Below are 24,991 nucleotides of genomic sequence, written 5' to 3' on the forward strand. Positions count from 1 at the left end.
TAAAGACAGAAATTGAATGTACCTATAATTTTCAAATTTTCCACTTATTTTAAGAAAATGTTGAGTGAAATCATAGGTAAGTGATATCAGCTCATGGAAAATTCAAAGATAAAAAGATTCAAGATTAAATTAAAGCTTGGACTGGGTAAAACCATGTGCATACATGGCAACTTTATTGCTCAACAAATTTCTCAGTATAATAGAGTATTATCTATATCACTATATCATACAAGGGCAGCTTCAGTATAGAAAACTGTAAAGGATAAGTCTTCATCACAAAGAGAGAGAGCATGAACAACATAGGGGCAACACACATGAATGGTTCAAATCTGGAATATCCAACAAGACTATAGTACTAGTAGATCCCACAAGACTGTATAGTACTAGTATTTTCCCCACAGAAGAGCATAAACATATTCAGCATCATCACATGACTTCAAAGAAATCATCATAAAATCACCACAAAGGAGGACTGAATCTCTTGTAGTATTTGATTAACTCTGCAGCAAGCATGTTGGGAAAAAAATTCCACCTTAAATTTAAATATATAAAATATCTAGCAGAATTATATCAATGTCAGTTTTAATGTGTGTCCAATAACATTAGCCAACAAAAAATATTTTGTCATACCTCCGCAATGAAAATGTGATTCTGGAAATAAACGCGTTTATTCCAAAAATCACCATAAAAAGTCTATCACGTCTACATCAAAAGATGTACCAATGTTTAATGTTAAAATAAAGGGATATATACTTATATTTCAAGTTTGTAATACAAGTGTAAAAAAATATTATATGTTCTCTATAACTCATTTAACTCCAGAAAAAATATAAATCATAGCAAAATAGTTATTTCAATAATATATAATCAGCATACCTGTAATTGTCCTTAAAAATGTTTGCTACTAAGGAATTTTCTCTTGTATTCCTGCTTACTCTCCCTCACAAGGAACCAACAGTGATCCCTCATCATTACAAGATCCCAGCGACCTTGATACTTCATTTTCATCGTGGAAATATCTTGATGAAACTGCTCCCCTTGTTCGTCACTCACAACTCCCAGATTATCGAGAAAAATTGAGATGGGAATGAATAAAATGAATTTAACGACATTCAACAACCCATGTTTTTGTAGCACTTGAGTAAATTAGACACCAACATTTCATCGTTTTCTTCTTTCCTATTACCCAAAACACCATGTACTACCACATTAAAATTGCCAATTCAACCTCCTTTAATTGGGCTTCAAACACCACTGTCTTTCAGGAGTTTCCTAATTTGGGGTCCTACGAAAATTCATTCCTTAAGTTCGGCATATGTTAAATTAGGAAACACACTTTTCAAGTATGCAAATCTGTTACCTTCTTTATCTAGTCCCTTCACGAAATTTTTTTATCAATCCAAGTTTCATGCACAGGGGCGGAAGAATAACCCTGTTTGATTGCACTAAAGGAATATATTTTACATTACGCTGTCCTGGTATGAACTTGTCCCAATATTTCACAACATAATGTTCTTCTGCTGCATGGCTGTCCCACAAACACAAAAAAAACAACAATATTTTGTGAAACCCCCCAGAAAATCAACAAGCAAACCATTAACCTTAAGATCACTGCATATGTTCCAGCCAGGTTCCTATAATGATCCTGGTATTTTACAGCATGTAGAACTTTAGATATGCTTTCATGACTTTCTTTAAGTCCAACTGAATGAAACACAGGAACTGATGGAAATTTCTTGCCATTATGAAGCAAAACTTCTTTTAAACTTAATTTTGAGGCATATACGAATAAATTCCATTCATCTGAATTATGCATAACACAGTTCTTTCAGAAGTCCAATAAATGTCTTTGCAAAAACACACTCTCCTCCATAGCAAAATATTTTGAAAACTTTGTCCTTTCAAAACACTGAAAGCTTTGTTCCTGCTGCGAGTATATTCCACTGCTGTAATCTAGAACCTATTTGGAAAACTTTTGCACAGCCTACAAAAATCCTCACCAAAAACGCTGTCTGCTCTTTTCAAATTGTAAATTGCTGCATCAGGAATTTGAACCTAAGAACCATAGGCAGAAGTCTGATTATGTTTATCACAACAAAACAGAGGCCAGAATAGACTGATAAAAATAAGAGAATTACCTTATATTCGTTAAAATAAATCAGTATGTCATATGTTACTGGCTAGATTATGCAAAATTGGCATATTTTGGTAAAATGCTTACCAAAATATGCCAAAATATGCATAAATGCTTACCAAATTATGCCAACACACTTAATAACTGTGACGTGATGTGAAACTATTATGGTGATTTTCAAAATCTACACATAAAAATTGGTTAAAAAAAGGATTTAAAGTTCTTGGAGGTAAAAATCATGTTAGCTAGTGTAATCTTTTTAACTTTTATTTGCATCAATGATTACTTTTTAACTGGAAAAGTATAGCCAAAATAAATATGAATTTTCATTTTAAAAAAAATGTGCTGTGGGCACAGCTGTCAATAATTTTCAATATTGGAAATTTCTAGAATGCGTTACTTTCATTTTCTGTTACAATTTTGTTTATCACACAACACTGTGCAGTGGATGTGAGGTAGTCAGGAAATAATTTTGGCGAAAGCAAAGAAAGACTTAAAAACTATCAAAAACTGCATTAGAAAATGGCATGATAGTCAACAACAGACAAGCAGTACGAGTATCTCAGAAACTGCATCCCTACTAAGTTTTTTCACGGACAATTGTGTCTGCATTGACCAAATAACAACAAGCCAACAATAATCCCCTGGTTGAAAACAAATCCACTAGCCTTTTGCTCACTGATGTTAAGAAACCAATGAGAGCTGACAAGACTTGTGCAGAGTAACAAAAAGACTACAGACAGTCAAATAACAACCCAGTAGAACAGCGGTAACCAAAGGGGCATTCCAGAATGCACAACTCGTACCTTATCAAGTGATGGTACATTGCAGCTGATGACTAAATTAAGTTCCATTCCTGTAAACAAAAAAACAAGAAGGTACAATTAAAGTGGACTTGGGAATACCAATGCTGAAGACAGCAGAGTATTGGGAAAAAAATTTTGCCTGTTCTGACAAATCACAGTTCCTACTGTTGCACATTAATGGGAGGACTAGAATATGGCAAAAACAACACGAGTCCATGGAATCCATCCTGCCATGTTAACACCTACAGGCTGGGCCCCTTTGTTACCTGTGGAGAAACACTTGGATGCCACAGGTTAGCTAGAAATTGTTTCCAATCAGTGCATCCATACTGTGTGCAATATATCCATCTATAAAAAGGTTCTTTCAACAGAGTTAGCATTAGCATTAGTAGAGGCATATGATGCAAGAAAGCAAGCTTATTCAGCATCAGCCAAAAAAAAAAAAAAAAAAAAAAACACACCACTCCCATTTCACCCCTCCGTTCGTTCGAAATACCTGTCCAGTTGAGCTTTAAATTTGTTTAGGCTATCAGCTTCAACAACAAGTGATGGAAGTCGGTTCCACCAACCAACCACCCGCTGGCCAAAGGCACATCTATCCGACATCCGTCCTTCCTCAATTTGAATTTATGCCCTCTGAGGTGATTATTCTGAGCAAGATGAAGAATCCCATTGGCATTGAGCATGCTCAAACCATTCAAAGCCTTATACACCTCTATCAGATCACCTCGCCGGTGCCTAGTCTCCAGACTCTGTAATTTGCAAAACTTAAGCCTTTCTTCATAAGAGCAACCCTTTGTTCCATTCACTAATCTTGTTGCCCTTCTCTGTACCCGTTCCAGCAGCTCTACATCCTTCTTGAAATGAGGCCTCCAGACCTGTATACAGTACTCAAGATGTGGCCTAACCATTGCCTTATACAAAGGAATAATCACCTCTTTATCCCTGCTAGAAAAATTCCTGTATATCATTGACAAGACACCATGAGCTACTCTTGCAGCTCGTCTGCACTGCTCAGAGAACTTCATATCTGCCTGCACAATTACCCCCAGGTCCTTTTCATTCTCCACCACTGTCAGTGTAGTACCGCAGAGTCGATACGTTGCTCTGGGGTTACTGTTTCCCATATGTAGTACTTTACATTTGTCAATGTTAAACTTCATTTGCCACCTCTCAGCCCATCTGTTCAACCTTTCCAGATCCTGTTGCAGCAGCATAGCGTCAGTAGTGTCCTTAACAACCCTGCCAACCTTTGTATCATCTGCAAACTTGGACATTAAACTTGATATCCCATCATCAATATCATTCATAAACACCGAAAACAACAACGGACCCAACACTGAACCCTGAGGAACTCCACTAATAACATTAGTCCACGTTGAGCAGTGTCCATTGATTACCACTCTCTGTCTTCTGCCACTCAACCAACCCCTTATCCATAGCAGCAATTTGCCTCCAATGCCACACTGCTCCAATTTGTGCAGCAGTCTTCCATGTGCAACAGTATCAAAAGCCTTTCTAAGATCCAAATATATAATATCAAAGTTATTCCCTGCATCCAGTTCTTTTGTGACTACATCATAGTATCCAATCAAATTGGTCAGGCAAGACCTGCCCTTAACAAAACCATGCTGCGTCTGAGCTATAACTGAATTCTTGTCTAGATGATCCTGCAGTGCTTCTTTAACCAGTGCCTCCATTAATTTACCTGGAACAGAAGTTAAACTAACAGGTCTATAATTACTTGTGTCAGCCTTTGATCCTCCTTTGTGAATTGGGGTTACATTTGCACATCTCCAGTCTATGGGTACCTCCCCTGAGTCCAAAGAAGCTCTCATAATTATGGCTAGGGGTTTGCTTACTTCCTTTGCCGCCTCCTTTAATATAACTGGATAGATCCCATCCACCCCAGGTGCCTTTTTTATGTTTATCCTCAACAATCTCTCCTCCACTTTCTTCTCAGTTATTACAAAATCATCCAGCTCACTGCCAATGTTTACTTTACCTACATCATTCTCCTTCCTGAATAACTCCTCATGCGTGAATGTAGATGCAAAATACTCGTTTAGATTGTTAGCCACCTGAGCAGGATCCTCAACTGTTGAACGATCAATATCCAGTGGACCAATCTGATTCATCCCTTTCCTTCTTGAGTTTAAATATGTAAAGAACTCTTTTCTGTTTTTCTTTGCATCCTTTGCCAAGGATTTTTCGTAGTCTGCCTTTGCCTGCCTAATCTCCTTTGTGACTTGGTTACAGACCAACTTATATCTATCATAGGCTTCCATGTCACCCATTAATTTGTATGTATCCCATGCATTTTTCTTCTCTGCCACCTGTCTCAGTTCATCTGACAACCATTTAGGCCTAAACCTTGAACAGTATTTCTTAGTTGGTATGTAAAGCCTGGTAGCCTCCAAGATTAGTTCCTTGAATGCTTCCCATTTTGAGTTTGCTGTTGGTAACATCATCAGTTGGTCCCACTGTATAGAATTTAAATACTGTCTCAGACCATCATAGTCGCCTTTACGAAAACAAAAACCCTTCCCTTTACCTCTGATGGTAGTTACCTCCTGGAGTAAATCCCACTTCAACACACTGTGATCACTGCCACCTAGTGGTTCATTTATCTGCAGATTCTTAATGCATGAAGAATCACTACTGATAATCAGATCAAGAGTATTGCTCCCTCTTGTTGCCTCACGAACATGCTGATGTAGAAAACAATCATCCAATAAATCCACAAAAGCCTTGCTAGTGTGCGAGTGACCAACCCACAAATTCCAGTCAATATCTGGGAAATTAAAATCCCCCATTATAAGACTCTCTGATTTACTGGCCCACTCTATTTCCCTGTACAATATCTTATTATACTCATCAGAGTCATTAGGCCTATAGCACACTCCTACTCTCAATTTTGATTTCCCTATGCCTATGTCACACCAAACTGACTCGACACTGCCCTGTCCATCGATGTCGACTGGCTTCACTTCCTTGGACTTTATGTGTTTCTTAACTAATAGCATAACCCCTCCTCCCCTCCTGTCCTGTCTATCCTTTCTATACACATTGTACTCCCCAGATTCCAGTTCCACATTACTTATATCTGTGTGACACCACGTCTCTGATATCCCAACAATATCTGCCTTTGATGTTTTGAGCAATACCTCAAATTCATCAAATTTATTTACCAAACTCCTAGCATTGGTGTACACGCAGGTATACATGCACCTGTTTCTATTCTTAACTACCCTAACACAACCCATGTGTTTACTGTACCGCAATGACTCCCAGCAGTCTCTGAAACATCCTGAATCTTGTTTTTCAGGCTTCTGCTCATTTCAATAGAAGCAGTGCAAGAATCACTTAAACCTCTGCCAGTGGCTACTGTTAATCTATTAGTCCTTGTATCCCCCCCCAACTAGCAGTTTTCCGACCCACCTAACACTGCCTCGACAGCATCAGCAAAAATTCTTGCACCCTTTCTATTTAAGTGTATCCCATCCCTGTAAAAGCAATCTCTCCTGTTAACAAGTACAGTCCAGGCTGAAAAAAATTCTACCCCTTGAGCCTTGCACAATCCCTCCAGGGCCGAATTGATCGACAAGGCTCTCATCATATACTCCCTCCTATCGTGTCTGGGCAGAATTGCAGACACTTTCAAATTCAACCCTAATTCACGGCTTTTTTTCAACAGTGACCTGTACTTGCTAAGTAATTCCGCCGGTCTCCTACTCTTAATATCATTAGTGCCAACGTGTACAACTATATCACCTTTTGTGCCCTTAAAAGATGATATTCGCTCTACAACGTCATCAACCTTTGCCCCTGGCAGACATACCCTGGTCCTATTCCACCTATCCTTTTTACAAAGCATGTTCCCCGTTTCCCTGACAATAGAGTCACCAACAACTACTAGTTCCTGTGGGACCAGCGCATTCTGCCTAGGGGGCTGCCTCTGTGTTGCCTGATGACCAAGTGCAAGCTCTGGCATTGATGTGGGCAGCTGAGAGCTTGATGGGCCCCTCAATTTATTTCCTTCGAGGGCATCCACCCTGTCCTTCAAGCTCTCATAAAGGCCCATAACAACGCTGAGTTGTCGCCTGATTTCCTTGCACTCCTTACATCGTGCACACACAAAGACATCCCCCTTGGCAGTATCATGTCCCATACCCGACTGCTCCGCAAACATCAAGCAAACAGTGCATTTTAAAAGACTGTGATTCAGAGGGCAACTGCCCCCCTCAGTTCTCCCCTGAACCACAGCACTCCCATTAGCTTGAGCCTTTTGCTTTGCTGCTCTGGTCAGAGTCATGATTCCGATTTAATTAAATAAAATTTCAAAACAAAAATTAAATCCTTAAGTTATATCCAAAAACAGTTATGTTAATTTTTTTTTTTTTTTTTTTTTTTTTCGGTATCTAGTGTTTTCTACGAGTTCCCTTTATACAACTTCCGTATCACTTGTACCACTATAGTTATGTATTAATTATTTGTTACGATTAAGTCGTTATAAATATATAGAGTTAAAAATACAATTTAATTGACAATAAAGTTTATCAAGATTAATAGATTTACTGATTAATTGACAATATTACTGATTAATTGACAATATTATATTATGCACTATACTACACTAAGCTTATGCTATCGTGTAAAAATGGCGGGAATTCTCGAACGGTACTTCTACGGACTCGTAAGTATTGATTAGCTTCCAAATCTCGCTATCTCAATTTAGAATAAACTAAGGATCCTCACTAGGTCTATAATCTACTTATAATCTATAATCTACTGACAGAGTAATGTACTATGTCACAAAGCCAGAATTATACAGAACCAGGTCCAGAAACAAGGGAATGAATTCAATCCCAATCCAATTGAAATTCCACCTGTGGAATGAGGTGGAACAAGCTCTTCAGAGTAGAGTTCTGTAATCATCTAATCTGCTGAGCCTATGCCACAACAAATCCAGACTATTCTGAGATTTAAAAGGGAAACCTGCTTGCTATTAGGTTACAACCAACATATTTTATTTCAATTTGGGACAAAAACTGAGTCCATGCCAAGAGGAATCCAGACTATTCTCAGTAATAAAGGTAGACTTACTCGCTTTAGGTAAGTGTACCTAATAAAGTAGGCATGCTGTGAATTTGAAGAAATAATGATTCTTTTGAAATAATTTCTGATCATATCTGTTAGAATGAAATTTCAGCAGAATGAAATGATTTATGTACCCCTCCCAAAGAAGTTCATTATAATGAGATTTTCTTGCACTTCTTTTGTAATTACAAAAGTGCAGCAATTATGTGGCATTAAATTTAACAAATTTTAATCCATATAATATACAGGGCCATCAAAAAAGGTGTCCGTGATTTCCCTTTTAATTATCTTCCGAAGTGTTTGATCAATTGTTGTAATCGTAGCAGCAAACAGTGTGGTAATTCACTTAAGTTTTATTTGACACCTCAACAATGACCTTGGCTGCACCATGAGTGTGCACAGAATGACTCCTACGCACACTGCCTCAGTCAGTGTCAGTAAGATGGCCACCATGCAACAGAAAGTGCAGTGGTAAGCATAACAGTGCAACATCAATACTGACATATGTCGGTATTGATGCTGCACTTTATGCTTACCACAACACACACTGCACTTTCTGTTGCACGGTGTTGTGGTACACATTCTATACACAACACACACACTGCACTTTCTGTTGCAGGGTGTGTGTTGTGATACGCATAACAGTGCAATGTCAATACCGATGTATGTAGGTATTGACATTGCACTGTTACAACAGATTTAAATTCTGCATACCACAACACACTATGCTTTCTGTTGCACAGTGGCCATCTTACTGACACTGATGAGGTGGTGCACATAGGAATCATTCTGTAGGACTCACGACACAGCCAAGGTCATAAGTTTTATTTGACACCTCAAGGTTGAGCTGCGAAATAAAACTTAGTGAGCTGCCACACTGTTTGCTGCTACAATCACAGCAATCGATCAAATATTTCTGAAGATAATTAAAAGGGAAATCACAGACACCTTTTTCGATGACCCTTTATTATAACAGAACATATATGCATAAGTGTTAATTATTACACAGAACAAGTTACTGAAATGTATTACTTACTCTGGAGAATTTCTTCAGCTAATTTAAGGATCTCTGATCTAGTTTTAGGATTTATCATAAGTGGATCTCTTTTAGCAGCCTGCTTCTTTTTGTTCCTCCCCATATTTTATCTATGAAATGCCAAATTAATAAACAATGTAGTACAAAATTCTTTAATACAGGGTGCTTATTTTTGTTAAGTGCAACACTAACAAGTAATGATCATTGGTGTTTGATCACAAGTAATGATCATCACTGAACACTAGCAGAGGATGTCAGGTAATGGAGAAGTGAAAGTTTAGCACTACAAGTGTTCAGTTTGTTACAACCAGTGTTTAATATTGCGTGTAACCAGTTACAACTAGTGTTTAAAGTCACATGTAAAGTTATACCATTACTGGTGAATAAAGGTCATGCCAAACATATTTATTTTGGTGGAATCTTACTTGGAAACAAAGTCTTACCACGAATGTCGGCAAAAATTTGTTGAAAATTCCCTAACAGTAAACTATCCACAAAAGAAAAAGGTTCGATTTTCAAGATAATAAAGATTCATGATTATGGATCAGCTGGGAATAGGGAATGTGAAAAAAAAAAAAAAAGGGATATTCCTACACATGACACATTTGATGACATTAAACAAAAAATTTTGCAGTCTCCAAACAAATCTTTACAGAAACTCAGCATTCAAAAGGGAATATCATCTAAACCTTTTTGCATACAGAATCCATAAGCTTCAATTTCAGGATAATGTTTAAAGATTATAGTGCTTTTGTTAGTTTAAAAGTTTACTTCACCAGGAAGATATTAAAATTTTGTATAAAATTCATTTCACTGACAAAGCTCACTTTCACCTTAGTAGCCATAACAACAGTCAAAACTGGAAAATATGGAGCACTGAATATCTGCAAGTGTTCAAAAAAATCTGTTTAGGGTGGTTAGGTTAGACAAGCAAAGGCTGATTATGAGAAATCCTTGGCAAAGGATGCAAAGAAAAACAACAAACACTTCTTTACTTAGGTAAACCCTAGAAGGAAGGGGATGAATCGGATTGGTCCATATGATATTGATGGTTGGACTGTTGATGATCCTGCACAGATAGCTGACAAACTAAATGAGTATTTTGCATCTACATTCACACATGAGAAATTCTGTAACGAAGGGGAGGACAGAAGTTTGTTAAACTCTAACAGGGAGATAAATGATTTTGTAATAACGGACACAAAGTGGAGGAGAAATTGTTGAAGTTCAATACAAAAAAGGCACCTGGGGCAACTGGAATCTATCCAGTTATATTGAAGGAAGCAGCGAGAGAAGTAAGCAAACCTATGGCTATAATTATGAGAGCATCCTTAGATTGAGGGAGGGTTCCCACGGACTGGAGATGTGCAAATGTGTCCCCAATTCACAAAGGGGATTCAAAGGGTGATGCATATACTTATAGACCTATTAGTTTAACTTCTGTTCTGGAGAAAATAATGGAGTCACTGGTTAAAAAAGTAATGCAGGTCACATAGACAAAACTGCAGTTTGTTTGTTAACTGGTGTTTAGGAGCATTAGCAACTAAGGCCATATTGCTCCGGGGATATGCGGTGGTCATTCCCTGACGTTTCCGCATCCTCCGTATTTGGTGGTGACGGGCTCGAACCCCGGTCTAATCAAGAAGCGTGTGCTACGCACTACTGCTCCTTCCCACCTGGCTAGGGAGACGCCTTCAAAACTGCAGTAATAGTTCAGACACAGCATGGGTTTGATAGGAAGTCTTATCTGACCAATTTGATTGGATACTACGATGTGGTCACAAAGGAACTGGATCAAAAATAATTTTGATATCATATATTTGGATTTCAGGAAAGCTTTTGATACTGTTGCACATGGAAGACAGCTATACAAATTGGAGCAGTATGGCATTAAGGACAAGGGATGGTCGAGTGGGAGATGGCAGAGAGGCAATAAATGGACACTGCTTTACGTGGACTAATGTTATTAGTGGAGTCCCCCAGGGTTCGGTGCTGGGTCCATTCTTGTTTTCTGTATTTATTAATGATATCGAGTTACCATTAATATCAGGCTTAATGTCCAAGTTTGCATATGATACAAAGGTTGGCAGGGTTGTTAATGATAGTAAAGACAGTATGCCACTGCAACAGGATCTAGAAAAGATAGGTAGATGGACTGAGAAGAGTAACTGAAGTTTAATATTGACAAATGCAAAGTACTGCATATGGGTAGCAGTAACCCAAGAGAAACCTACCAACTGTGTGGTACTAAACTCAAGGAGGTGGAGAATGAAAAAGACACCCCCCCCCGGTCTTTTTCATTCTCCACATAATTATGCAATCAGATATGAAGTTCTCTAAGGAGTGCAGACAGGCTGCCAGAGCAGATCATGGAGTTTCGTCGATGATATATAGGAATTTTGCTAGCAGAGACAAGGAGGCAATTATACCTTTGTAAAAGGCAATGGTCAGACTATACCTTGAGTACTGCGTACAGGTCTGGAAACCTCATTTTATGAAGGATGTAGAGTTATTAGCATAGGCAAATGATGCAAGAAAGCAAGCTTATATAGCATCAGCCAAAAAAAAAAAAAAAAAAAAACACTTATTTCACCCATCCACTCGCTCCAAATGTATGTCAAGTTCTGCTTTGAATCTATTTAAGCTATCAACTTCTACGATAGATGGAAGTTTGTTCCGCCAATCAACCACCCGCTGGCTAAAGGCAAAATTCCGTACGTCTATCCTACAACCATCTTTCCTCAATTTGAATTTATGCCCTCTCAGGCGATTATTCCGAGCAAGAGGAAGAATCCCATCCGCATTGAGCATGCTCAAACCATTCAAAGCTTTATAAACCTCAATCAGATCACCTTGCAGGTGCCTAGTCTCCAGACACTGTAATTTTCAAAACTTAAGCCTTTCTTCATAAGAGCAACCCTTTGTTCCATTCACTAATCTTGTTGCCCTTCTCTGTACTCGTTCCAACAGCTCTACATCCTTCTTGAAATGAGGCCTCCAGACCTGTATACGGTACTCAAGGTGTGGCCTGACCATTGCCTTATACAAGGGGATAATCACCTCCTTATCCCTGCTAGAAAAATTCCTGTATATTATTGACAAGACACCATGAGCTACTCTTGCAGACCATCTGCACTGCTCAAAAAACTCCATATCTGCCTGCACAATTACCCCAAGTCCTTTTCATTTTCTACCGCTGTCAATGTGGTACCACAGAGTTGATACGTTACTCTGGGATTACTGCTTCCCATATGTAGTACTTTACATTTGTCAAAGTTAAACTTCATTTGCCACCTCTCAGCCCATCTGCTCAACTTTTCTAGATCCTGTTGCAGCAGTGTACTATCTTTAATGTCATTAACAACCCTGCCAACCTTCGTATTGTCTGGCAACTTGGACATTAAGCCTGATATACCACCATCAATATCATTTATAAATACAGAAAACAACAATGGGCCCAACACTGAACCCTGAGGGACTCCACTAATAACATTAGTCCACGAAGAGCAGTGTCCATTGATTACCACTCTCTGTTAGAATGAGTAAAGAGAAAGGGAACAGGATTGGTGAGAGGCGTTCTCTTACCAGGAGAGGCTTAAGTTCTGTCAGTTGCAACACCTGGAGACTAGGCATCTGCACGTTTATCTGATTGAGGTGTACAAGGCCTTGAATGGTTTGAGCAGGCTCAGTGCTGATGGGATACTTCCACTTGCTGAGATTAAGAACCTGAGGGGGCATTGATTCAAATTGAGGAAAAACAGTTGTAGAAAAGATGTGCTGAAGTTTGCCTTTAGCCAGTGGGTAGTTGATTGCTTGCTGGAACAGACTTACATCTGGTGTGGAAGTTGATAGCTTAAATAAATTTAAGGCTGAACTAGACAAACATTTGGAGTGACCGGATGGGTGAAATGGGAAAGCTTTTTTTTTGGCTGATGCTCTATGCTTGCTTTCTTGCATCGTATGCCTCAACTAATGTTAATGCTAATATCTCAAAGGTTAATTAGGCCCATATTTTTTTATCAATCAATCTCCTCTAATGCTCATCAAGGCATTATAATATAGTTTATTACACTGCTAGAGGAAAATGAACAGGACATCTGGCTCCAACAACCTCAGGGGCTCACATCTGGTGAGTATGGGCTTGGCACACCCAGGGTCCTGAGCTGGATATCATCATTCTTCTCTTTCTTGGTGATTCCCTTCTATTTATTTTTGACTCTCTCTCTCTCTCTCTCAGGGTAACTCGGGAATTTTTTTTGGCTAGTGCAGCATAAGCCTCACTTCCTTGCACCATATGGCAAATAATAATAAAATAATAATAAAACATGACATACTACACAGTTCAACCACTGAAATGCTGCATGAGGTTTTTTTTTTTTTTTTTTTTGTTTTTTTTTGGGATTCAATCATATGACAAGAACTTTTAGCAGCTACACCTTCTGATTTAAAACCCCAAATATCTTTTTTAAACAAAAGAAATATATATATATATATATATATATATATATTAGTTTATTAGTCAGTAAACTGGATACAATATTACCAACCAACTCTGGATGGCACACAGGCCAGAAGAGATTATGCTGAGGGATAAATATTACATAAACACAGAATAAGTGAAAATTAAATACAGAGGATAGCTAAAGACTACATACCAGTTATAACATCACACAGCTTTCAAAATTCAAGACACCATACAAAAAAAATGATAATACCAAAACCCATTCATCATATGAGAAAAAAAACACAATCTAAATCCATACCAGATTAGTCATCACTGGAATTAACAAGAGCCGCATCAGATGAAAAATGGGCCACAGAACTTGATGTCTTCAGCTAGACAACCAATATCATGCCCCAAGACTAAAACAGCAAAGTAATGGGCACAAAGTGGCAGGAGTGCTATGACTCAAGGGAGAACCAAGGGAAGAGATTCTCCATTTTAATAGTAGTATCTTGACCAACATTATTCCAAGAAATCTATAAACTTTACCATAAATTTTTTGAAGTTGGGCAGACTTCACAGTCTAGATGATCCCATAAAAGCACTATTATGTTTAACTCAGGTGAGTGGGGTGGCCACACCATAATTTTCAATACCCCCCCCCTCCTATTGTTTAGTTGCTATAAAGTCTGTGCACATCTTAGAGCTATGCTTCAGGTCATTGTCTTGTAGTAATATAAAATTTCTTCCACAAAGTTAGGAGTATACTGGACACCAATCAGTGTTATCGTCTTCTCTTGTGCTTCCATTGTTACGTGTGGTCATCTTGTCATGGTTTGTCCTTTAGTATTAGTATTAATAGTGGCAAATGATGCAAGAAAGCAAACTTATACAGCATCATCCAAAAAATAAATAAATAAAAAATAAAACAAAATTCCCATTTCACTATCCATCCCCTCAAATAATTTGTGTAGTTCTTTATTGAATTTATTCAAAACCACTGAGTTTCCTAAGCCAATCAAAGCCTTAAACACCTCAATCAGATCACCTCACAGGTGCCTCATTTCCAGATGCTGCAATTTGCATAACGGAAGCCTTTTTTTGTAAAAAGCACCCCTTTATTCCTCTCACCACTTGTCTACATCCTTCCTAAAATGAGGCCTACAGACTTCCATGCAGCACTCAACATGTGTCCCGACCACTACCCATACAATTTAGTATCCAGGGATAATCACCTCCTTATCCCACCAGCAAAATTTCCGCACATCACTGTCAAATACCCCATGAGCCGCCCCGGCAGCCCGTCCATACTGCTCAGAGAACTCCACATCAGACTGCATAACTACCCCCAGGTTCTTTTCACTTCCATTTTTCACTATGCTCAGTACGGTACCACACAATCGATATGTCACTCTAGGAATACTGAGATTATTGAGAACCTAAACAAAATTCTTCATTAATTGAAGCTTTATATGCACATGTGGAAGAAATTTATTTTGATCAACCAGTGGAACATATTTTATAGTACTTCTCCCAAATAAAAATTCCTCTCTCTCTCTCATGTCCCACTTCTGCACAATATTTTGTGCAGAAGTGGGATATGAGACAACAGACAAAAAACAACAGTATTTTGTGAAAGCTCCAGTAGACCCAGTGAATAATCCAGTTATATTAAAATCATCACAGACATTTTAAAGAACGTCATGGTACATTACTCAGGATCTTGTACATACTTCCATATGTTTCTTTCAAGAAAAGAACATAAATAGACAAATTGACGGAAAGCATTTCCATTGGGCAACGAAACGTTTTTAAATTTAATTTTGAGGCTCCAATAAACATATGCCTTTCATTAGGATCGTGTTCAATGCTCAGTTCATTCAGAAGAACACCGATGTTTTTACAGAAATACATACCTTCTTCCATAATGAAATCTAAAACACTTTGTGGAGATTTCAATATATACTATAATTATATTTAGCATTAGCAGAGGCATATGATGCAAGAAAGCAAGCTTATGCAGCATCAGCCAAAAAAAAAAAAAAAAAAAAAAGCCCTTTCACTTCACCCCTCCGTTTGTTCGAAATACCTGTCCAGCTGAGCCTTAAATTTATTTAGGCTATCAACTTCCACAACAAAGGATAGAAGTCTGTTACACCAACCAACTACCCGCTGGCTAAAGGCAAATTTCCGCACATCTATCTTACATCTGTCTTTCCTCAATTTAAATTTATGCCCTCTCAGGTGATTATTCTGAGCAAGAGGCATTTTCTCATCGGCATTGAGAATGCTCAAACCATTCAAGGCTTTGTACACCTCTATCAGATCACCTCGCCGGTGCCTAGTCCCCAGACACTGTAGTTTGCAAAACTTAAACCTTTCCTCGTAAGAGCAACCCTTCATTCCGTTCACTAACCTTATTGCCCTTCTCTGTACTCGTTCCAGCAGCTCTACATCTTTCTTGAAATGAGGCCTCCAAACCTGTATACAGTACTCAAGGTGCGGCCTGGCCATTGCCTTACACAAGGGAATAATCACCTCCCTATCCCTGCTAGAAAAATTCCTGTATATCATTGATAAGACACCATGAGCTACTCTTGCAGCCCATCTGCACTGCTCAGACGGGCTGCTTTCATTCTCTACCACTGTCAGTGTAGTACCACAGAGTTGATACGTTGCTCTGGGGTTGATGTTTCCCATATGTAGTACTTTACATTTGTCGATGTTAAACTTCATTTGCCACCTCTCAGCCCATCAGCTCAACCTTTCCAGATCCTGTTGCAGCAGCATAGCGTCCTTAACAACCCTGCCAACTTTTGTATCGTCTGCAAACTTGGACATTCAGCTTGATATAACATCATCAATATTATTTATAAATACAGAAAACAACAATGGACCCAAGACTGAACCCTGAGGGACTCCACTAATAACATTAGTCCACGATGAGGAGTGTCCATTAATTACCACTCTCTGTCTTCTGCCACTCAACCATCCCTTTATCCATAGCAATAATTTGCCACCAATGCCACACTGCTGCAATTTGTGCAGCAGTCTTCCATGTGCAATAGTATCAAAAGCCTTTCTAAGATCCAAATATATAATATCAAAGTTATTCCCTGCATCCAATTCTTTTGTGACTACATCATAGTATCCAATCAAATTGGTCAGGCAAGACCTTCCCTTAACAAAACCATGCTGTGTCTGAGCTATAACTGAATTCTTGTCAAGATGATCCTGCAGTGCTTCCATTAATTTTCCTGGAACAGAAGTTAAACTCACAGGTCTATAATTACTTGTGTCAGCCTTCGATCCTCCTTTGCGAATTGGGGTTACATTTTCACATCTCCAGTCTGTGGGTACCTCCCCTGAGTCCAAGGAAGCTCTCATAATTATGGCTAACTGATTGCTTACTTCCTTTGCTGCCTCCTTTAATATAACTGGATAGATCCCATTCACCTCAGGTGCCTTTCTTGTATTTATCTTGCACAATTTCTCCTCCACTTTACTCTCAATTATTACAAGTCAGGGGCTCACATCTGGTGAGTATGGGCTTGGCAAACCCAGGGTCCTGAGCTGGACATCATCATTCTTCTTTTTCTTGCCTTCTTGGTGATTCCCTTTTACTCTCTTTCTCTCTCTCTTTCTCAGGGTAACATGGGAATTTTTTTTTTTTTTGGCTGGCTGGTGCAGCATAAGCCTCAGTCTTCCTTGCACCATATGGTTAATGCTAATAATAATAATAATATCATCTAGCTCACTGCCAGTGTTTACTCCATCTATGGCATTCCCCTTCTTGAATAACTCCTCATGTGTGAATGTAGATTCAAAATATTGATTTAGTTTGTTAGCTACCTGAGCAGGATCATGAACAGTTGAACCATCGATATCAAGTGGACCAATCTGGTTCATCCCCTTCCTTCTACAGTTTACATAAGTAAAGAACTCCTTGCTGTTTTTCTTTGCATCCCTTGCCAAAGATTTCTTGTAATCTGCCTTTGCCCTGCCTAACCTCCTTTGTAACTTGGTTACAGATCAACTTATATCTATCATAGGCTTCTGTGTCACATGTTAATTTATATGTATCCCATGCATTTTTCTTCTCTGCCATATGTCTCATTAGTTCATCTGACATCCATTTAGGCCTGAACCTTGAACAATATTTCTTAGTTGGTATGTAAAGCCTAGATAATTTCAAGATAATTTCTTTGAATGCTTCCCATTTTGAGTTTGCTGTTGGTAATATCATCAGTGGGTCCCACTGTATAGAATTTTTACAGTTTAAACTGACAGTCTCCTTGAATCAGAATGGTAGTTCATACTCCTTTAAATAGGACACCTAGTTTTTTGCCAATACTTTTCATGGAACAACTTTCTTTATACAGAGTTTTAAAAGCATTCCTTTTTTCAACACTCAGTTCCTTATTTCTTGACACGTTTTTCAAGAAACACACAAACACTCTTTCTGCATGATGGGTGTTCGATTTGGCAGCTTTTACTCTCCAATTTATATTATTACAAAACATTCTGGAATCATCTACAATATTCAATAATAATAAAACAATACTCCCACTTTCTAGAATCATCTATAATGTTCTATCACATTCAATAATCTTCTATAATGCTCTACCATATACAGGAATCTTATACACCTTTCTAGAATATTCTAGAACTTTCTTAACATTATTCAATTTTTTGATTTTTATACATAATAGAAAATATTTTAATAAAAATTAGTAAACAAGTTAGTCCTATTTTAATAAAATCGTTGAAAATTAAGAAATATGAATCACGATTCCAAACGTTCAGGCAGGTTGTATATATGGAAGATGATGAAACAAGGTAAAGTGTTCAATTTATGATTGGTACTTGTACCACTCAAGTACCAATCATAAATTGAACTGCCTTGTTTTCAGTCTGTCCTTCGGAGAGACAAAAATATTTTGCTTCCATATTATCAGAAAATGTGCACTTTCAATTGGCTGAATGATTTTTATTATTCAGTCATCAAATATAACTTTTACACTAAACATATATAATGTTAGTTTACTTTTGAAAGTCAAATTAATACAGTAACATTGTAATTAATACCACCATTTGCTCAAAGTATATCAGTCATTCACGATGACATGATGGTAATAATAAACAAAAAACACCTTCAATTAATCACAGCAAAAAATACATTTATGCAAAGTTAGTTATGACTGGGGCAGTCCAAATTCAACACTGCAATGCTATTGCAGTGTAACTATTATATTCGCGAAATACGATCATATTTTCCTGGGTGTGCCTTTCCCCAAAAATATTCTCCAACTAGTTATACAGTATTTTTTGTTTTCATTTCAGTATACTATGAATTACGAAATATTATTTTTTTTGTCTGACATTTAACAGGTGATCAAAAGTTCTTTTTTTTTTTTCTAAACAATTCCCACTCCCATGTGGTGTCTATGAGATGACAGGTGTCTAGTCTTGCTATAGTGCTTTGGTTTTGCTACTAAAATGCAAACAGCTGAAAAAAAATAATAATAATAAAGACATTCAGGCTGCACCCAACCATATACGCTGCAAGTATGTGTTTCAATATAGGGGTTCAGCGACCACGAAAATTCTAAAAAAATACACTAAAACTTTACTTTCATTGAAAACAGTTACCTATTAATTAATAATTCACCGTTTTCAGTTTATTAAAAATACCTAAAGGTAATTTTTTATAATTAAAACAAAAAGGGGTGTCTCACTGATGTCATGCCGTTAATAGAGCTGAGCCATAAAGAAAATTTATATACGGTTTGGAGGTGAAAAAACCTAAAAAACCTGATTTATTATGCCTGAAGAGCACAAGTGAAGTATACGAGGAAGGACTGTCTCCTTTTGCTGTATCTACGTTTCCCCAATAAAGACCGAAATAGTTAACCAAACGATATTTGTATACGTCCTTCCTCTTATTAGCAACGAAATCCGCTCAATAAAAATTCATTTCATGTACAATGGTCGATAACCGCATCGATTATATATATATATGTGTGATTTTTTTTTTTTTCACTAGAATCTTCTATCTATAAAAACTACTTGGTTTTTATGAAAGGATAGCATGAATTTATTATTTTTCTTGCGTGTATATACAGCATTTTGGAAAAATCTTATCATACGTGTATATACAGCATTTTGGAAAAAAGAGGTAAAAGAAGAAAAATCGTAGCTTCTCTAGATCGTATACAGTCATTTTTTTTTTTCAGGGCACTTGACAAAGCTGATTAAAATATACAAAATGCATAACGTAAAAACCTGACCATTGTATTATATTTGATAAATAAAAATGAATGCGCATTACATTTGTAAATTTCATAAATAGTTGCTGATACGTTACGTTTGAGTTTCAAATCACCTCTCCTTATTAGTTTGCAGCGGTAAACTAAACATCTACTAGCCTTCGCATACCGTTATGTTTTTATAACAGCAGCATGATACTAACACGTTTCTGTGCATATTACCTTTTATGGATAGGTAGCAATATTACAATTGAAGTCAGAATATAAATTTTTAAAATAAACATTATATATATATATATATATATATTGAGAGAGAGAGAGAGAGAGAAACGCAAGTAGAAATGTTTTGTCTTGTGAAACAAGTTCTTTTTTTTTTTTCTAAAATGCCTGAATACTTTACTACATGTACCCCACCCACCTACCTACCCAAAATATAACTAATGCAACGTAAACGATGATGTTTGCCTGCCAGTCCCTCATCTGGGAAAGAATAAGATAAAAGAATTATTAATGTATTTTTATGTCGATACATTGAGCATACTAGGCCAAAAAATGATTAGCGGTGAAGGAAGTGATTCGCTTTCAGCAAAAAGAAATAAATTTTTGTTTTTGTTTATACTCTGTGCAGCCACCTAGGAGTTTAAACCGTCACACAGAAACGTATCTTTTGTGTATAAGCATTCAAATTAGCACAGTATGAATTTTAGTTTTATTTATTTTTTTATTATTTCGTAAGTACAAGTTCGAAAATTCATTGTAACGTTAATCGGCAACATATGTTTTGGATAAAATGTATCGTAACTTCTGACACGAAATTATGATATATTTTGTACCAGAAATTCCTTCGTTTTGGTATGATGTTCGCTAGCTCACTTATCATCATTATTAGCCATATGGTGCATGGAAGTTTGAGGCTTATGCTGCACCGGCCAAAAAAAAAAAAAAAATTCATGCATTACCCTGAGAGAGAGAGAGAGAAGTAGAAAGGAATCACCAAGAAAGCAAGATAGAGAAAAATGATGATATCCAACCTCAGGACCCTGGGTTTGCCAAGCCCATACTCAGAAGATGTGAGCCCCTGGGGTAGTTTTATTAGTAATAAGTTCATAAATTCTAAATACTAACTGCAATAATAAAAAGACATTTAATAAATTAAAGTTTAAAAAAAGACCAGGTTTTATTGATCTTCGAGCACAAAGCAAAGAAGTCCCAGGGGCTCATATCTTGTGAGTATGGGCTTGGCACACCCAGGGTCCTGAGTTGTATATCATCATTCTTCTCTTCTTTTCTTGGTGATTCCCTTCAACTTCTCTCTCTCTCTCTCTCTCTCTCTCTCTCTCTCTCTCTCTCTCTCAGGGTAATTCAGAATTTTTTTTTTTTTTTTTTTTTTTGGCTGGTGCAGCATAAGCCTCGGGCTTCCTTGAACCATATGGTAATAATAATAAGTCACTAGTTCAAGGCTGACTTGACGGAGACCATTGACAACAAATGGTACACCACAAAGTAGTACAGTACTCTATGGAGTACACAGTGTATATACAAAGGGGCAACTCCTTTCAATTAACGTGGCAAGCCTCAAGTGCTGCCAGCAATAGTTCTTCATGGTGAGTGTCCATGGATTTTCATATGTACACAATGCATTTTTCAGTCGATGGTCATTTCTGTGGGCGCGTCCGTGGCAGGCCATTGTCTTTCTCAGAGATACACACCTAGAGTGGTCAAGTAAGCATATATAAGTTGTGACACAAATGAAATTCGGCAACTTTGTATATAATATAAATTACAGTTCATGACGTACTTATTTAAGTAGAAACTGCAATTCAATACAATATTCTTTCTTGTAAACTTCCTAGATCAAAATTTCACAAATTATCAGTTATATTCTCGAAATTTGTGCGGCGTCCTTCAGTCTTGAAGTTATGATTTTCAACGTCATAGGACAGTAAGGAGCGTGCTTTCGCGGGCTGGATGGTAGAATGGTACCAGTTATTTTCAAGATAATACAGATGAATTTTGATATTTAATATTCATGCACATTCTTGGAGTATTTATTTATTAGGGTCACCCGTAATTGATTACATTTACCCATTTGTCTTTAAATTGCGTGTATGCTCTGGTCGATTTGCTGGACGAAAAACGCCAGTTTCTGGAAGAAAATACAGAGAATATAGAAATACCTTGCTATCTACGCCTGAGACCGACTAACTCAGCCACAGAGTGAAAAAAGGCCCATTCAAGTTCCTCGCGTTATCGACTGGATTCGAACCCGGGCATGTTGAGGACAACGTATGGCGCTGGTTTGTTAGGGTTGACTTTTTTTGTGTCTGTCCCATCGCCAGAATTACTTCAGTTTTCTCATGGCTAGGAAATACAGGGTGATTCACTACCAGTGCTACAAACTTGCAGGAGGTGTAGGGGGCACAAAGACGAATCGGAATCACATAGCATTGCAGGGTCCGAAATGCCTTCGTCATGCGGTAGAGGACGTTGAACGGGAGGTCACGTGAACAGCGAACCCGCTGGAAGTCAGCATTTGCGAACCGTTTCTGTTGAAGAAACCAAGTAGCAAAAGTCCTCCGGAGTGGATAATCCGCAGGCTCCAATGATTAGACGCGTTGCAGATGGTATGAACTCATTTGGTTTGTTGACAGTATCCTCCATACAGTGGATTGGGAAATACCCAATCGTTGGCCTATCGCTCGGGTACTCCTACTCGGATTGCCTTCTGCAAGACGTAAGACATTCTCCTCATTGTCTGGCGTCCTCGTCGTTTGCTCTCGATTCATGGTACCTCTCGTGAAACAACCAGTCTCACGTAACCTTCTGTGCCCACGTGTGAAAATCGTATGAGGAGCACACCTGTGCGTGAAAAGTTCCTGGTACAAGCGCAGAGCGGCGCGCCCGTTACAGTCCGCAGCTCCATAGGTGCATGTCGGCCAGTTCAACGTTTAAATACTCGTCCATCCTACTGCCTCGGGAAAGATTCCGGAAAATGGCCGCTTCCAAGCGTGCACGTGTGTGTGACAGCTCCGTTAATTGTGACCTGGTTTACTAGTTTAAAGTTAGCGCCAAACTCTGGATTTGTGTTGGATCAAAGCCATTAAGGAACTGTAACACCTTGGTGAGTTTTGTTTTAACTTTCTTTGGATAGAAGTGAGATTCTGTTTGCGTTATTTATCCAACGCTAACGACAATGGGTCTGCCGTTAAAAGCGCCATTGTCTTAGAATTGGAGAGAATGACCACGTGACAACATACGGTCACCACGCCTGAATCACACTTATAGACTGGGGATTAGTGCCCCCCTTGTGTGCTACTATAGGGTGGGATTGTGCTCCTTCACTCTATGACCTTGTAAACAACATAGTGAAGTAAATAAGTAAATGTGTCTTCCAGTTATCCCCCTACCTCCCTACCAATAGTCATTGCATGGGCGAGCTACAACTTTTCTTCCGTGCTCCCGCACCGAAATAACTATAGTTTTTGTGATCGGCGTCACCACAACTCAACCAAACTGTGCCGTTTCAGTACTCCTGTTTTTATAGGAGCATCTTTTCACATCCATTTATCCCCCCCCCCAGTGACCTAAACAGTGAACTGTACGAGAACCAAAAGGGCTACGGACTTGTAGCGGGTAGCGTTTTGCTGCTCTTAACAGCCGCAAGCTGACCAAAAATAATACACTCCCGATTAAACGTAAACGCCGTTTATCCGAAATCTAAAGAGAATGGAGGGAAAAAATAAAAAGTCGACTGGTACAAAAATAGAGCGGGGAACACGTTCCCAAACTGAAGCAAGGGACCAACCAGAGAGTATGCCATCTACAAAGGACACCGGAGAAGAGAAACCACCAGACGTTCCCCTGGATCCTACCTTGCCTGAAGGCACAGTGTATGAAAAATCCCTAGCCTTGAAGACGGCATTAGAGAATATTTTCAAAGAACCATCAAACAGAATTACAACAGGTATTAGATCGCAGATTGCAAATATTTTCAGTAAGATGGAAGCCATGCTGATAGAGACCTTCCTAGAAAATGAAAAAGCAAACGTGAAGATACAAATCTACGAACAATGTGGGGCAAATCAAATGGAACAGCGTGCCCCCACATATGCCCAGGCGCTGAGGAATGGCTCAAACCAGTTACAACCAAACGAAGAAGGGCAACAAGAAAAAAGGCCACCACTCTTGAAAGCACCAAACTTGGTGGTTCTCAGACCGACAACCCTGGAAAACACTGAAAATGTCCAATCCAGCGAAGAACTAAAAGTTAAATTTATGAAAGAGATGAAAGATGTCTTGAGGACTACTAGAATTAAAACAATAAGAAAAACAAGAAGCACAGGACTAATAATAAAAACAGAAAATAAGGAAGATATACAGGCAATAATGGAAAACCCAAAACTTGTCAAGTTAGGGCTAACAGCGGAGCCGCCAAAAAAAGCGTGGGCCTTCAATTATAATATTTAATGTATACAAAGACGTAACGCCTGAACAACTAGCAACTGAAATTGTCACCAGAAATCTAAAGAATTTAGCCCAGGAAGCACAAAAAAAATGCACGGTAACACCAAGGTATTCAACCGGTACCAGATCGGGAACCAATAGGAACTGGGTAGTTGAACTAGACCCATCTGCATGGCAACAGCTGAAAAAGAATATATATAGAATGGGGATCACACCGGTTCCGGGAGCATGCAGCAGTGCCGAAATGCTTTCGGTGCTGCAAGTTCGGACACACAACCCACACCTGTACTCAGACAACGCCTACTTGCGGCCATTGATCTGTCAAGGGCCATGAGTACAAAACTTGCCCCAACAGGGAACAGGATCCAACCTGTGCCAATTGTAAAGCAGCCAAAATGGAATACACACATTCGATCAGAGATCCAAACTGCCCAGTCTATATCAAAGCAAAGGGTCAATACCAAAAGAGAACCGACTATGGAGACAAACAATAAGAAATATAATACATCCAAAATAGAGATCATCCAACAAAATGCGCAAAGAGCCAGAGCAGTGGCAGAACAGCTAAGGATAAAAGCTGACGAAATCAATGCAGACATTCTCATACTCCAGGAGCCGTACACCCACTCTAAACGGGTGTGTGGATACCCAATCACATATAAGATAGTACACGAAGAAGAAGATACCCCTTGGGCGGCGGTAGTGGTACGCAACCCAGACTACACAGTCACGAAAGTT

General features: G+C 38.4%; 1 protein-coding gene across 5 annotated transcripts in view; it reads right to left on the minus strand.

Annotated features, from left to right (window-relative positions):
* The window catches only part of Setd3 (SET domain containing 3), a 397,353-nt gene extending 377,081 nt beyond the window's left edge, over window positions 1–20,272 (minus strand). Inside the window, exons 1-2 of one of the 5 annotated variants that reach the window (XM_090370760.1) lie at window positions 20,216–20,272; window positions 9,077–9,186 (exon numbers count right to left, since the gene is read on the minus strand). In XM_090370760.1, coding sequence (XP_090226886.1) covers window positions 9,077–9,179 — 103 coding nt within the window. In that variant the 5' untranslated portion in view covers window positions 9,180–9,186; window positions 20,216–20,272. The other 4 variants (XM_090370761.1, XM_090370757.1, XM_090370759.1 and 1 more) reach the window with 4 other exon arrangements.
* Window positions 20,273–24,991: the final 4,719 nt, after the last annotated feature.

The sequence above is a fragment of the Mastigoproctus giganteus genome, chromosome 3, assembly GCF_048544385.1.
Source record: "Mastigoproctus giganteus isolate SK-2022 chromosome 3, ASM4854438v1, whole genome shotgun sequence".
Taxonomy (NCBI): Eukaryota; Metazoa; Arthropoda; class Arachnida; order Uropygi; family Thelyphonidae; genus Mastigoproctus; species Mastigoproctus giganteus.